At 39.9% G+C, this 14,816-nt stretch overlaps 1 protein-coding gene across 7 annotated transcripts in view; it reads right to left on the reverse strand.

Annotated features, from left to right (window-relative positions):
- Nucleotides 1–963: 963 nt before the first annotated feature.
- DLG2 (discs large MAGUK scaffold protein 2) overlaps nt 964–14,816 on the reverse strand; it is a 1,028,485-nt gene continuing 1,014,632 nt past the window's right edge. For all 7 annotated transcript variants that reach the window (XM_070749573.1, XM_070749577.1, XM_070749578.1 and 4 more), the window contains 5 exons: nt 14,714–14,815; nt 13,324–13,496; nt 10,997–11,106; nt 8,542–8,633; nt 964–7,102 (listed from right to left, as the gene is read on the reverse strand). In XM_070749573.1, coding sequence (XP_070605674.1) covers nt 6,996–7,102; nt 8,542–8,633; nt 10,997–11,106; nt 13,324–13,496; nt 14,714–14,815 — 584 coding nt within the window. In that variant the 3' untranslated portion in view covers nt 964–6,995. The remainder of the gene's footprint in view (nt 7,103–8,541; nt 8,634–10,996; nt 11,107–13,323; nt 13,497–14,713; nt 14,816) is intronic.

Below are 14,816 nucleotides of genomic sequence, written 5' to 3' on the forward strand. Positions count from 1 at the left end.
CCCCGGTATTTTTTTGAATATTTTTTTTAAAAAAATGTTTCCTTCTGAGCATGTGCAGAAGTTGAGTTTCGGGCCCTAGGTCGCCATCTTGTTTTCAGCTTTTAAATTGGGTTTTAAATTGTATTTTTTTTAAATTGGATTTGTACACTGTTTTATGTTGTTGTGAGCCGCCCCGAGTCTTCGGTGAGGGGCGGCATACAAATTATTATTATTATTATTGTTGTTGTTGTTGCAAGAAAGGTTGCAAAATGGGGCAAAACTCATTTAACAAATGTCTTATTTAGCAACATAAACTTTGGGCTCAATTATGATTGTAAATCAAGGACTACCGTACCTTTACTCAATTCCCCTTAAACGTGGACTTCTTTTTTAGCTAATGTCCAGAGCTATAAGGCAAAGGTTTGGATGAATGGACAAAGGAAGATACCTATGGAGATTCCAGGTCGTGGTTGTCCAAAGGTGCTATTTCAACAGACAACTGGACTTTCTGGGGTTTTTTTTTCTTTGAAGACTTTTCGCTTCTCATCCAAGAAGCTTCTTCAGTTCTGGCAGGATGGTGGGGAATGGAAGGGTTTATATTCCTTGCAGACAGCTGGTCATTTGCATCCTTTGGGGGGGCATTTCCTTTTTGGCCCAAATCCCCACCTGTTCTTATGTCTCCCTCAATCTTTATCAGGTGGAGGTAGAGTCAAGGAATACTTGAGAAGGGCCAAGCTACCGTTTGGGACCTCTTGAAACTGTCAAGGACAAAACTCATCAGTATCCAGACATGAAACAAATGGGAATGTCAATCGTAAGGAGAATGGAACTCCTTACTATAGTTTTCTTTCATTCAAAGCCTTCGCTCTTCTCCTTCTTTCTTGAATATATTTCTAGCATTAAATTTTCCTTCCTTCCTTCTCTTTCTTTCCTTCCCTCCCTCCCTGCCTCCTTCCTTTCCTTCTTTCTTTCCTTCCTTCCCACCCTCCCTGCTTTCTTTCTTTCTTTCTTTCTTTCTCTTCCTTCCTTCCTTCCCACCCTCCATGCCTTCTTGTTCTCTTTCTTTCTTTCTTTCTTTCTTTCTTTCTTTTCTTTCTTCCTTTTCTTCCTTCCTTCCTTCCTTCTTTTCTCTTTCTCTCTTTCTCCCTGTCCTTCCTTCCTTCCATCCTTCATTCCTTATCTTTCTTTCCTTCCTTCCCTCCCTGCCTGTCTCCTTCCTTCCTTCCTTCCTTTCCTTCTTTCTTTCCTTCCTTCCCACCCTCCCTGCTTTCTTTCTTTCTCTTCCTTCCCACCCTCCCTGCCTTCTTGTTCTCTTTCTTTCTTTTCTTTCTTTCTTTTCTTCCTTCCTTCCTTCTTTTCTCTTTCTTTCTTTCTCCTTGTCCTTCCTTCCTTCCTTCCTACCTACCTACCTACCTACCTTCCCTTGCTACCTCCTCCCCTTCCTGTCTAAACATGAAGCACAAAGCCTACCTAAAGAGAAAAATAAATAAATAAAAGTGTTACTGAAGTAGCGGAGGACTTCTGGACAAACTGTGCCTAAGCACAGTGTTATTGCCAGGATGGAAAGCAAAGCACAAGACAGAATAGTAACATTTACCAGTCTCCCAAGAGAGAGGCATGCTTAAGAGGGAAACAAACTGGGATAGAACAAAACCGAACAACGGGTGTGAAGGCTAGAAAACAGCTAAATGAAAAACGCACAGGTTTTTTTTGTTTGTTTGTGGTTTTCTTTTCTTTTTTTTGCTTTAGGTCAGTAAAGAAATCTGCAGAGCCCTGGTTCTGAAAGAAGACTTTTATGCTGATGAAAAAATAAGCCATTGTTCTCAAAACCTTGGACTTTTTTCCCTGCAGATTTCTACAGAAACAATTCCAAAACTTCAACACATTGATTTCTATTTTTTTGTAAGAAAAAAAGTTTCTAGCCCTTTTGATCTGGTATATACAGTAATTCAATGAAATCACCCAGATCTTTCTTTCTTTCTTTCTTTCTTTCTTTCTTTCTTTCTTTCTTTCTTTCTTTCTTTCTTTCTTTCCTTCCTTTCTTCTCTTCCTTCTTTCTTTTCTTTCTCTTTCTCTCTATCTCCCTCCCCCCTCCCTTCCTCCCTTCCTCCCTCCCTTCCTTCCCCCTCCCTCCCTCCTTCCTCTTTCTTTCTTTCTTTCTTTCTTTCTCCTATTCTCAGCATGCTGAAACAGAATTGTATTTAGGATTTTGCCACACTTAACTTAAATGGGATAAAAATAATTGGGAAAAAATGATTTTCACATCTCAATGGCATCATTTCCACAGCACTCAAACCCCTAAATCTGATTTAAGATAACACAATTGCTTGGTTCACATAACATGGTTAGTCCTGACAAACCACTAAACCATATTATGGTGTAACATGATTATACAACAAGCTAAGGCAAAACTCCCACGAAATGAGGAAAGTCATCTCCCAAAAGTTTCGTTTTAATCTAATCTCACATGTTTTTCAAATCCAGCCAACAAAAAAAATTGGACAATCCTCTTTGATTTATTATCTCTTTGTAAAAATGGGAATAATTAAGTTTTGGGAAGTTGTTTTGAGGGCAAGTGAATGGTTATAGACACCTAGCATTTTGAGAGAGTGCTACATAAAAGTTCAATTTCTCACCAGAATTGCACTCAGCCCAAGAGTTTTCTTATTCATAGGTAATCCTCGATGTAGGACCTTTTGTTTAACGCCATTACAAAGTTATGACAATCTCGGAAAATGTAACTTGTGATCCACCCATCAAAGTTACAACAGTCATATCACCTCTGCAGTAGCGTGATTGCAATTTGGTTGCTTGGCAACAAGCTGCTTTTTAGGATAACTGCAGCATCTTGAGGTTATGTGGTCACAATTTGTGACCTTTAATTGGTTTCCAACAAGCAGAGTCAATTGGGAAAACTGGGTTCACCTTAAAGACCAGAGTGGAAAAAGTTGAAAAATCGGATCTGGTGATGTGATGACTTGTTTGATGACTGCATCGCTTAGAGACTGAAATTCTGGTCTCGACAGGAGTCATAAGTCAAGGATTACCTAGTACAGTGGTACCTCTACTTACGAACTTAATCCGTTCCGTGACCAGGTTCATAAGTAGAAAAGTTTGTAAGAAGAAGCAATTTTTCCCATAGGAATCAATGTAAAAGCAAATCATGCGTGCGATTGGGGAAACCACAGGGAGGGTGGAGGCTCTGTTTCCTCCCAGGAGATTCCTAGAGAGGCCCCATGGAGGCTTCTCTCCGCCTTTTCCGGCCCTGTTTCCTCCCAGGAGATTCCTAGAGAGGCCCCATGGAGGCTTCTCCCCACCTTTTCCGGCCCTGTTTCCTCCCAGGAGATTATTAGAGAGGCCCCACGGAGGCTTCTCCCTGCCTTTTCCAGCCATGTTTCCTCCCAGGAGATTCTTAGAGAGGCCCCATGGAGGCTTCTCCCTGCCTTTTCCGGTTACAGTTTCTGAGGCTTGGATTTGTAAATGGAAAATGGTTCTTGAGAAGAGGCAAAAAAAATCTTGAACACCCGGTTCTTATCTAGAAAAGTTCGTAAGTAGAGGCGTTCTTAAGAAGAGGTACCACTGTAGTTCTTTTTAATTTCTCTGTAATACATTTGTTCAGCTATTTTCCAGGACATATACAGATTTTCATCCCAATTCCAATCAAGTTTGGAATTCTACTATTCACAGGAGTTTAAGTTTCAATTTAGGAAAAACAACAACACAGTATTGAAAGCACTTTCTTCTTGTGGAGTCCTTGAGAGAAAATAATATTTGCTTTTAAAATATTCTTCCCGATTAAAACCACGCTCTTGTTGGATCTTTCCAAAAGTACAGAAAGAGATTATGGCAGAATTAATTCTCTCTCTGAAAAAAACGTTATTTAACCGTTAAGACCAATTTGAGATCATCTGGTTTTCAAAGGCCGACTGCAATGTTCAACAACTCAAACAACTGCTTAACAGAGTCAAGATAATTTGGACATATAGAAATTCAGGCTGAAGAAACACTTCTAGGGGATTGCATTAACAAATTAAGGCTGCAGCCCTGAAGCACCAGGAACATAGGAGACGTAAGAATTTTTTTTCCCCCAATTTTTTTTTTCCTGAGTTGAGATCTCAGAAAGAAAATCTGACCTCAGTTGTCCATTTCTGAGCCTTAGGAACTTGTTTTATTCTCACATTAGGAAAGTATCATATTGAAAAACTCCAAAACTGAGCAGAACTAGAAGTGGTCATTTGATGGAGTCAGAAGACAGCTACCGTGTTTCCCCGAAAATAAGACACTGTCTTATATTAATTTTTGCTCCAAAAGTTGTGCTACGTCTTATTTTCAGGGGGTGCCTTATATTTCTCAAATAAGACAAATTCACAGGCAGAAAAGCTGACACCCCCAAAGAAAGTGTACCGTACGGTACACAGATTACGGTACGGTACCTGTCAGTATGGCACCCACACACACAAACGACGGCGCTTATATGGTACAACAGTATACTCCCGCTATTGCAGCTTCCGTCCACCAGAGGAACTACAGTCTACGCACTGTAGTGGAGACTGTAATGGCGGTGAGACAGCAGCAGACTGTGTCTGCTGTACTGGACGGTACAAAGCGATAGAAGGGGCCAGCAAGGGACACCACATTATTACGGTACCGCTATGAACAGCTTTGAATGGTACCGTATGTTTTTCCACCGTACCGTATGTAAACTTGACTATGCCTTATTTTCGGGGGGTGCCTTATATTAGCAAATTCTGCAAAAACTCTGACATGCCTTACTTTCAGGGTACGTCTTATTTTTGGGGAAACAGGGTATATGGATCCAAAACCTTCCCAGATCTCCACCATAATCTCAAAAAGTGTGGCGAAGCAGATTAGTTGAAATATATGCTGCTCAAAATAATAAAGGGAACATTCAAATAACACCTCCTAGATCTGAATGAATGAAATATTCTCATTGAATACTTGGAGTTATATTCTGTTGGGTTTTTTTTTTTGAGCATTGTACAAAAAAGGAACCAAAAAAAGGAACTTGGAAAGAACAGAAACTATTACTGGCTAGGCTTTCGCTTACGGGCAGTTTGGAATTGTTTAGTTGTTCTGCAAATTGAGTTGTTCTGTGAAGAAAGCAAGTTGTTCTGCAAAGTGGATTATTCCAGGGAATCAACTGAATTGGGGGTTTTTTTAAAGGAGCATTTATGCCAGAGGTGGCTGTTGCCAATATAATGTACACAGGTTCGGGAGAACTGGTAGTTAAGATTCCGTGCAGTTCAATTGTTAAGTTATTCAAACAAAATTATGGTTTATGCCCCATAATTAGCAAACAAAATTTCTAGATGATTGCTACAAAGTTCAACTTTTAAAAAACTTTTTAGAAACATAAAATGCATTGTGGTCTTCCAATGAATTATTCCGGTTGAGTTCGAGATCTGTTTCTGAAGTGTAATATTTGGTTTATAACTTTGTCAATTAGTTTGTCAATTACCGGCATTTTAGCAAGCATTCCTACTAGCAAATTCTCTTTATGGAAAAGCTGGTAAGAGATTTTATAATGGCAGCTGCTTAATTAGAAAAAACAAACAAACAAAGCAGAAATTACATTCAAACCACCCCAATAGCTTATTTACGGTATTGAGGAAAATGTGGGTGAGGTGGGACCCCTTTTGCACTAAGTGCATTTTAAGTGTATTATGCAAAATAATTTTTTTCTTATCTAAAATAAAATAGGAATACACGAGACCTAAATTCCTAAATTCAAACAAAGAGGACGAACATATAGCAGTCAAAATTCCTAAGAAATCTACTGGGGGGGAAAAAGAAAGAAAGAATGAAATAGTGCAAATTGAAAAATTCATCTTTTGCATTCTCCTGCCCGCTCAGGTGCAACATAATTCACCTTTCAACGACTTAATCTTTACAAAACGTCTCACAAAATATTTTGTCACCTATAGAAATTCGCACCTATACATCAATATAGATTCTTTAATAAATTATTCCGTCTTTTTTAAGTGCCTTCTATCTTCATATAAATGATAATATAGATATAATTAAAATAAAAATGTAAAGCTTTTCCCCTCTTCCCCCCCCCAATCGTACCCTTCTCCTTGGTCAAGTTTTAAGTACCCTGAATCTTGTGTGTTTGTGTGAACACACGTCAATATGAAAGCTTTCCTTCCCATCCAATCTCATTGATTGATTAAGATCCAGACGCAACGGTGGAGTTTGAAGTCGGGAAGGGAATAAATTAGGCTCCAGATTGGATTGGGACGGGGATGAGGGGCGGGAAGGAGAGATATGCATAGTTAATATGAAAGTCGAGGCGCTGCGAATACAGATGTGCTACGATCAAAGGAAGTCTCCGATCCATCATCTGGGGAAATTAATAATAATCGTAATAAAAGCATTCAAGGTCTCAGCAGAGTCCGGTGGTTTATGGATGAGATTCTGCAAAGCCGCAGGCCGTTCCAGCTCTTCCTCCGGACTTGTGTTCACGTCTGCTTTACTCAAAGAATACGTCCTGTAGGATTAAGACACCCAGGAGATTTTTGGGTTTTCAACCACCAAGAAACACACTGGGCCTGAGTGATTCCAGGCTGGATGGGAGGCAAACGGACGGATCATTTTTCGGCCTCCAGGTTCATCCTTACAAAGCTGTGTGTTGAGCCCCCCGAAGAGTTTGTGCAGCGTGTGTGTTTGTCTGCGTGTAATGTGTAATATGCATGTGTGTGTGAGAGAGAGATTTAATATGGCAGGCTTGGTTTTTTTTTTCTCTTTTCTTTTAAAAAAAAAATTGTTCTTTTTTTGTTTCCTTCCCCTTTTATAACCAAATCATTGTCCTTCATGGCTTCCGACAGTTTGTGTTGTATGTTCAGAAAAATCATAATCATAATCACATTGACAGCAAGAAACGTGAAAGTAACCTTTCCCCCCCCTCCCCAGCCCTCCCCGAAGCTTTCAAATAAGTTAGGATTAAATTTTCTTCTAAATACTTCTCCGTTGCGATCAGAGGTGGGTGGCTGACTTTATAGTTTTTCCTTGGAGGGGATCCAGATGAAGGAATCCGATTGTTCTTCGATCACAAGTTTGGTTTGGTTATATATATCTTCTAAAGTATCTCCTTGGACAATTGCTAGAGGAAGGAAGACAGAGTTTGTTTATTTTATTTATTTATTTTGTCCAATACACAATGAGGGTTTTAGTGGGTATATATCTATATACACATAGTAAAATACATGATGAAGGTTATAGAGGAGACACTCATAGTAAAATATATCTATGAAAGAATAGAAAAGAAGATATAGGAATAGAACATATCAATGAAAGAATAGAAGAAGAGATAAAGGAATAGAAGAAAGGTATAGGAGATATAGGAGAGCAATAGGACAGGGGACGGAAGGCACTCTAGTGCACTTGTACTCGCCCTTCACTGACCTTTTAGGAATCTGGATAGGTCAACCGTAGATAATCTAAGGGTAAAGTGTTGGGGGTTTGGGGATGACACTACGGAGCCCGGTAATGAGTTCCACGCTTCGACAACTTGGTTACTGAAGTCATATTTTTTACAGTCAAGTTTGGAGTGGTTAATGTTAAGTTTAAATCTGTTGTGTGCTCTTGTGTTGTTGTGGTTGAAGCTGACGTAGTCGCCGACAGGCAGGACATTGCAGCATATGATCTTGTGGGCAATAGTTAGATCTTGTTTAAGGCGTCTTAATTCTAAACTTTCTAGGCCCAGGATTGAAAGTCTAGTCTCGTAGGGTATTCTATTTCGAGTGGAGGAATGAAGGTTTAGTCTCTTTTCAGAAACAAAATTGGCAGCGGTGGGTTTCTCTTCATCACCAAAGATCCACCAGGTTAAAATAATAATAATCATAATAATCATAATAATAATAAAAAACTGTGGCACAGATGATCCACTGGAACTTGTGCCGGAACTACCATTTACCAGTGGCAAAGAACTGGTGGGATCATAAGCCCGAAAAAGTGGTCGAAAATGAACAAGCAAAACTACTGTGGGACTTCCGACTTCCGACTGACCGAATTCTGAAGCATAACACACCAGACATCCTGATTGTGGAGAAAAAGAAAGTATGGATCATCGACATCGCAATCCCAGGGGACAGCAGAATTGAGGAGAAGCAGCTAGAGAAATGAGTGAAATACGAAGATCTAAAAATCGAGCTGCAACGACTCTGGCATAAGCCAGTGAAAGTGGTCCCAATGGTACTTGGCATGCTGGGCGCAGGGCCAAAGGATCTCAGCGGACATTTGAAAACCATTGGAATTGACAAAATCTCCATCTGTCAATTGCAAAAGGCCGCTTTACTGGGATGGGCAAACATAATTCGCCGCTACATCATGCAGTCCTAGGTGCTTGGGAAGCGCCCGACTGGGGATGAAATACGAAATCCAGCATAGTGATCTCGTTTGTTGTGTTGTATTGACATAATGATGATGATGATGATGATGATGATGATGATAATAATAATAATAATAATAATAATAATAATAATATTAACAACACCCTTCCCCTTCCTGCATGGAAATAAAAGAATTCATTTTCAAACGCACCTGTAAAATATTCTCCAAATTCTTGTTCTAATTTCATGGCACGGTCGTAGGTTTTCTTGGCCTGTTCCTCCGTGAGGCGTTTATTCATTTCCCTGAAACAGTTCGAAAACTTGAGTAAAGGAAAGAGAGTTATACTACTCTTTCAGTAAAATAATATTTTCTGAAAGAGTAGTAGATCCTTGGAACAAACTTCCAGCAGACGTGGTTGGTAAATCCACAGTCACTGAATGTAAACATGCCTGGGATAAACATATATCCATCCTAAGATAAAACACAGGAAATAGTATAAGGGCAGACTAGATGGACCATGAGGTCTTTTTCTGCCGTCAGACTTCTATGTTTCTATGTTTCTATATATTCAAGCCACATTTCCATTCACCCTTGGCGGAAATAAAAATGAAGCAATAAATATCTGTCCCGCATGGCCATAGTGAAAAAAGTAATGCTTCAGATAATTCAGCAGAGACATAATAATAATAATAATAATAATAATAATAATAATAATAATAATAATAATTTATTTGATTTGTATGCCGCCCCTTTCTGAAGACTCGGGGCGGCTCACAACAACGCTAAAAACAATATTATACTGGCACAAATCTAATATTAAAAAAACCCTATCATAATTAAAAACCAAACAGCACATACATACCAAACATAAATTATAATAAGCCTGGGGGAAAGGTGTCTCAAATCCCCCATGCCTGGCGGTATAGGTGGGTCTTAAGTAGTTTACGGAAGACAAGGAGGGTGGGAGCAGTTCTAGTCTCTGGGGGGAGTTGATTCCAGAGGGCCGGGGCCGCCACAGAGAAGGCTCTTCCCCTGGGGCCCGCCAGACGACATTGTTTAGTCGACGGGACCTGGAGAAGGCCAACTCTGTGGGACCTTATCGGCCGCTGGGATTCGTGCGGTAGCAGGCGGTTCCGGAGGTACTCTGGTCCAATGCCATGGGAGAAAATGGGGTTTATTATATTGGGGCCTCTGGAAATTATAATTATTGGCAAGTGGAAAACAATTGGTGCAAATTTCCTGCCTCTACTGTTGAATGGTTAAATTGCTGGTCTCATAAGGGGGAAGAACCAGGTTCTAATCCATCCACGGTCATGGAAATTCAGTGGTCTGCTTTTGGCCTAGTCAGACAGGGCTACCTTGCAAAGTTGTCCTGGGATTCAGACAAGAAGAATCCTAATTTAAGTAATGGATGCTACACTCTTACGTCTCGAGCTACCTCACAAGGCTGTTGTTATGAGAGGAATAAAAACAGAAGCATTATGCCTGCTGTTTTAACATCCTTTCTGCGCCAGCTCAGGAAGCTCAAACTGCCCAAGGAGCTTCTGATCCAGTTCTACAGAGGAATCATCGAATCTGTCCTCTGCACCTCTATCACTGTCTGGTTTGGTGCTGCAACCCAACAGGACCGACACAGACTTCAGAGGAGAATCAGAACTGCAGAAAAAGCAATTGCTGCCAACCTGCCTTCCATTGAGGACCTGTATACTGCACGAGTCAAAAAGAGGGCGGGGAAAATATTTACTGACCCCTCACATCCTGGACATAAACTGTTTCAACTCCTACCCTCAAAACGTCGCTACAGAGCACTACACACCAAGACAACTAGACACAAGAACAGTTTTTTTCCGAACGCCCTCACTCTACTAAACAAATAATTCCCTCAACACTGTCAGACTTTCTACTAAATCTGCACTTCTATTCTACTAGTTTTTCTCATCATTCCTATCACCCATTTCCTCCCATGTTGACTGTATGACTGTAACTTGTTGCTTATATCCTAAGATTTTTATTAATATGGCTTCTTCATTGCTTATTTGACCCCTATGACAATCATTAAGTGTCGTACCACATGATTCTTGACAAATGTATATTTTATTTTATGTACGTTGACAGCATATGCACCTAGACAAATTCCTTGTTTGTCCAATCACACTTGGCCAATAAAATTCTATTCTATTCTATTCTTTTATGCTTTTAATATTTTTTATTAAAAAAAATATTAAAAATTTTTTTATTGAAAAATCTGTATAGAGTGCTGGTGAGATCATACCGTGTTCGGTTTTGGAGACCTCACCTTCAAAAAGATATTGATAAAATTGAACGGATCCAAAGAAGAGATCCAATCAGCCGTGACGAAGACCTTGCAAGAGGTCCCCGAAGACGCCTTCCAAGGCGCGTACCGGTCATGGCAGAATCGCTGGAAAAAATGTGTAGAGGCCCAAGGACAGTTCTTTGAAGAATCTTAAGTGTTTGTGCAAATCTGTTCAACAAATTACTTAAAAAATAATAATTGCCTTACTTTTGGAACACACCCTGTAAAACTGTCCAAATCTTTTTTCTTTTTTTTTAATGTTTTGCTTGTCTTATTGTTTATGTCTGTGTTTATAAATAAAAACCTTTTATAAAAGAAAAAAGAAAAAAGAAAAGAAAAGGCAGTACTCACATCAAAGGCTCCCACGATCTAGGCTTAACGAAGATTGCAATAGGATAGAGTTGTGCAACTTGAAGTCGTTTAATAGCATTTCCTGATACATCCAGGATACAATGCTTGCCCTGGTGACAGGAGAGGAGGAAAGACTTACTTCCGAGGTGGCATAAGGACAAATAAAATAATAATATTAATAATATTAATAATAATAATAATAATAATAATAATAATAATAATAATAATAATAATAATATATTAGATTTGTACGCCGCCCCTCTCCGATGACTGGTGTTCAATATTTTTTTGCCTCTTCTCAAGAACCATTTGCCACTTACAAACCCGAGCTTCCATAACCGGAAAAGGCAGGAAGTAGCCTCCGTGGGGCCTCTGTAGGAATCTCCTGGAAGGAAACAGGGCCGGAAAAGGCGGGGAGAAGCCTCTGTGAGGCCTCTCTAGGAATCTCCTGGGAGGAAATAGGGCCAGAAAAGGCAGGAAGAAGCCACCGTGGGCCTCTCTAGGAATCTCCTGGGAGAAAATAGGGCTGGAAAAGGCTGGAAGAAGCCTCCGTGGGCCTCTCTAGGAATCTCCTGGAAGGAAACAGGGCCTCTACCCTCCCTGTGGTTTCCCCAAATCGCACACATTATTTGCTTTTACAATGATTCCTATGGGAAAAATTGCTCCTTCTTAAAACCTTTATACTTAGGAACCTATAATTATAGAATGTATTATGACCATTCGTCATTATGTTAACAATTGCAATAGAACTTAGACTTACCGTATTTTTCGGAATATAAGAGACACTTTTTTACTCCTCAAAAGAGGTTGAAAACTTGGGTGTGTCTTATACACTGAATGTAGCCCCACCCAGCCATCCCCACCCTTTGGCCTCTGCCTCCCAGCAATTTACCTCCTTGCAGCAAACTGATTATTAGCTGATTGAAGCTGCAGGCGGGTCATGTGCTAAAATGAAAGTGAAACTAAAGCTGCAAGGAAGCAAATTGGGAGGGAGAGGCTGAGGCAGAATTTTATTTTCTTGTGCTAATCAGTTGCTGAATCAAGATGCAAGGAGGAAAGTCAATAACTATAAATGTCTGTAGAATGTTCCCATTATTAGACTTATTTTTTTTAAAAAGACTGCTTTATTATTATTCTAGACAATATAACAGAATGAAGAAGCTTTTTAAAATTAATGCTTGATCTGAAGAGGCCCAGTGCTATTGTATCTTCTTTTAAAAATCAGAGAATAATGTATACCGCAAAAAAGACACATCAATTTTAACAGTTCTTTACAAGTATAGTCTGAACTGTAACAGTGTCCTGTTTAGTGTTAAGCTAAAGCAGCTGAGTTAAATCCTGACTTTGTCATGCTTGGAGTAGATCTTCTTAAAGAATTGGGAGGAGTTAGTGTGATTACATTTAAGAAAACGTTCTGGTGTTAATATACTGCCATAATGTACATTTCTCAAATTCTTTGCTATTTCTATGGATCAGGCAAACATGCACAGAAATAAACAACAAATAGTGTATATAATCTGTGTTAGATATTTGCCCGGGTGACCTACCCAGACAGGGTAAAAGTCAAAAGTTCAGATTTGTTTATTGCATGTTGATTGGTTGCCTTCTTTTGGCGCTACAAATGTATCTTTGTAAAACTGCCCTGTTGCTGGGCTAGATTGTATAAATAGTGAGAACTGTCATTGTATAGAGCTCTTAATACTCCATTGCTTCTTGACTGAATTGACTTCCTTGTCCTGTTAGAGAAATAAACCTTGCTTGATTCAACCTTCTTTGAGAGTTATTACATTGGCGACGAGGAGACCGACCCTCCGTGTGCTATCATGGCTACTCCGTCGGTAGTCCAGCCACCTGAATTCTTCGACCCAGAAAGAATGACCTGGACAGCCTACATGGCAAATTGCTGGGAGGCAGAGGTCTTTTTTCCTTGTTTTCCTCTTAAATATGGTATATACAGCTTCACAGTGCTTTACAGCCCTCTCTAAGCAGTTTACAGAGTTAGCATATCACCCCCAACAATATGGGTCTTCATTTTATCGAGCTCGGAAGGACAGATGGCTGAGTCAACCTTTAGCCTGGTGGTATTCGAACCGCCAAACTGCTGGCAGCAGTCAATCAGCAGAATTAGCCTGCAGTACTGCATTCTAACCACTATGCCACCGTGGCTCTTCTTATTAGGAATTATATAGACAGAAATCATATGCTTTTCTATGTAAGCTGGTTCTCAGCTTTCCCCATATGAAAGCAATCCAGATCTACAATTGCATTTAATATAATTCAGTATGATATATAGTACATTCTGCATTTGTACCATCTGGGTCATTTACCCTTTCGGCTACAAATCGCACGGACTGCACACTCGTTCCATACAGATTATCGTTATACTGGCCAGCTTCGATGAATTTGTGCTCTTGAATGTCCTTTTCCATTTGTTCTCTAGAAATGACGAAGTGGTAATCTCGACCGTCCACTTCATAATCGCGCTTCGGTCGAGTGGTATCTTGGGAGCAACAAAAAAAGAAAGGAAAGGGGGTTTGCTAAGCGAACCAAGACTCTTTATATTTACTTTGACTGAAAAACAGATCTACAGAATAACAGAACAGGAAGTCTTCCAGTCCAACCCCTTGGAAAAAATTATTTTTACTTTTAAAAATTTTCTTTATACAGTATTTATTTATTTATTTATTTATTTATTAAAAATCTAGTCTGGTTACATGATTGTCCGCAGAACGATTACATCGCTCAGCAACTGAAATTCCTATCCTATCCTCAGGAGGGAGTTTGTGATCACGCTGTATAGCGTTCTAGTGAGACCCCGTGTCCAGTTCTGGAGACCTCACCTACAAAAAGAGATGGATAAAATTGAACGGGTCCAAAGACGGGCTACAAAAATGATGGAAGGTCTTAAGCATAAAACTAATCAAGAAAGACTTCATGAACTCCATCTGTATAGTCTGGAGCAGTGATTTTCAACCTTTTTTGAGCCGCAGCATATCTTTTACATTTACGAAACCCTGGGGCACATTGAGCGGGGGGGGGGGGGGTGGCTAAAAAAAGTTTGGACAAAAAATTCTCTCTCTCTCTCTTCCTCCCTTTTGCTTTATTTCTCTCTCCTTCCCTCTTTCTCTCTTCCTTCCTCTTTCTTTCTCTCTCTCCATCCTTCTTTCTTTCTCTTCCTTCCTTCCTCTCTTTTTTGCTCTCTTTCTCTCTCCCTCCCTCTATGTCTTTCTCTCTCTCTCCTTCCTTCCTTCCCTCCCTCTTTCTCTTTCTCTCTCTCTCTTTCTTTCTTTCTTTCTCTTTCTTGTTCTCTTTCTCTCTCACTCGCTCTTTCTCTCTCTTGCTTTTTTCTCTTTCTTTCTCTCTCTCTTTCTTTCTTTCTCTCTCTCTTGCTTTCTCTCTCTCTTTCTTTCTTTCTCTCTCTCTCTCTTGATTTCTTTCTCTCTCTGAGCTTCGCGGCACACCTGATCAAACACTGGTCTGGAGGACAGAAGGGAAAGGGGGAGACATGATCGAAACATTTAAATGTGTTAAAGGGTTAAACAAGGAAGTGTTTTTCATAGGAAAGTGAACACAAGAACAAGGGGGCACAATCTGAGGTTGGTTGGGGGAAGATCAGAAGCAACGTGAAAAAATGTTACTTTGCTGAAAGAGGAGTAGATGCTTGGAACAAACAATATACAGTATTCAGAGAGATGCCTCCTGATATACAATACTTACGTGGGACGCAGGAACCAAATTTGTCAGGAAACTCAGATATCAAATCATCATTTATCCGATCTTTCATTGGCCCGAGGATAATCACTGGCCTGGTGTAATTAAC

This window comes from Erythrolamprus reginae, chromosome 4 (genome assembly GCF_031021105.1).
Source record: "Erythrolamprus reginae isolate rEryReg1 chromosome 4, rEryReg1.hap1, whole genome shotgun sequence".
In the NCBI taxonomy this organism is placed as follows: Eukaryota; Metazoa; Chordata; class Lepidosauria; order Squamata; family Dipsadidae; genus Erythrolamprus; species Erythrolamprus reginae.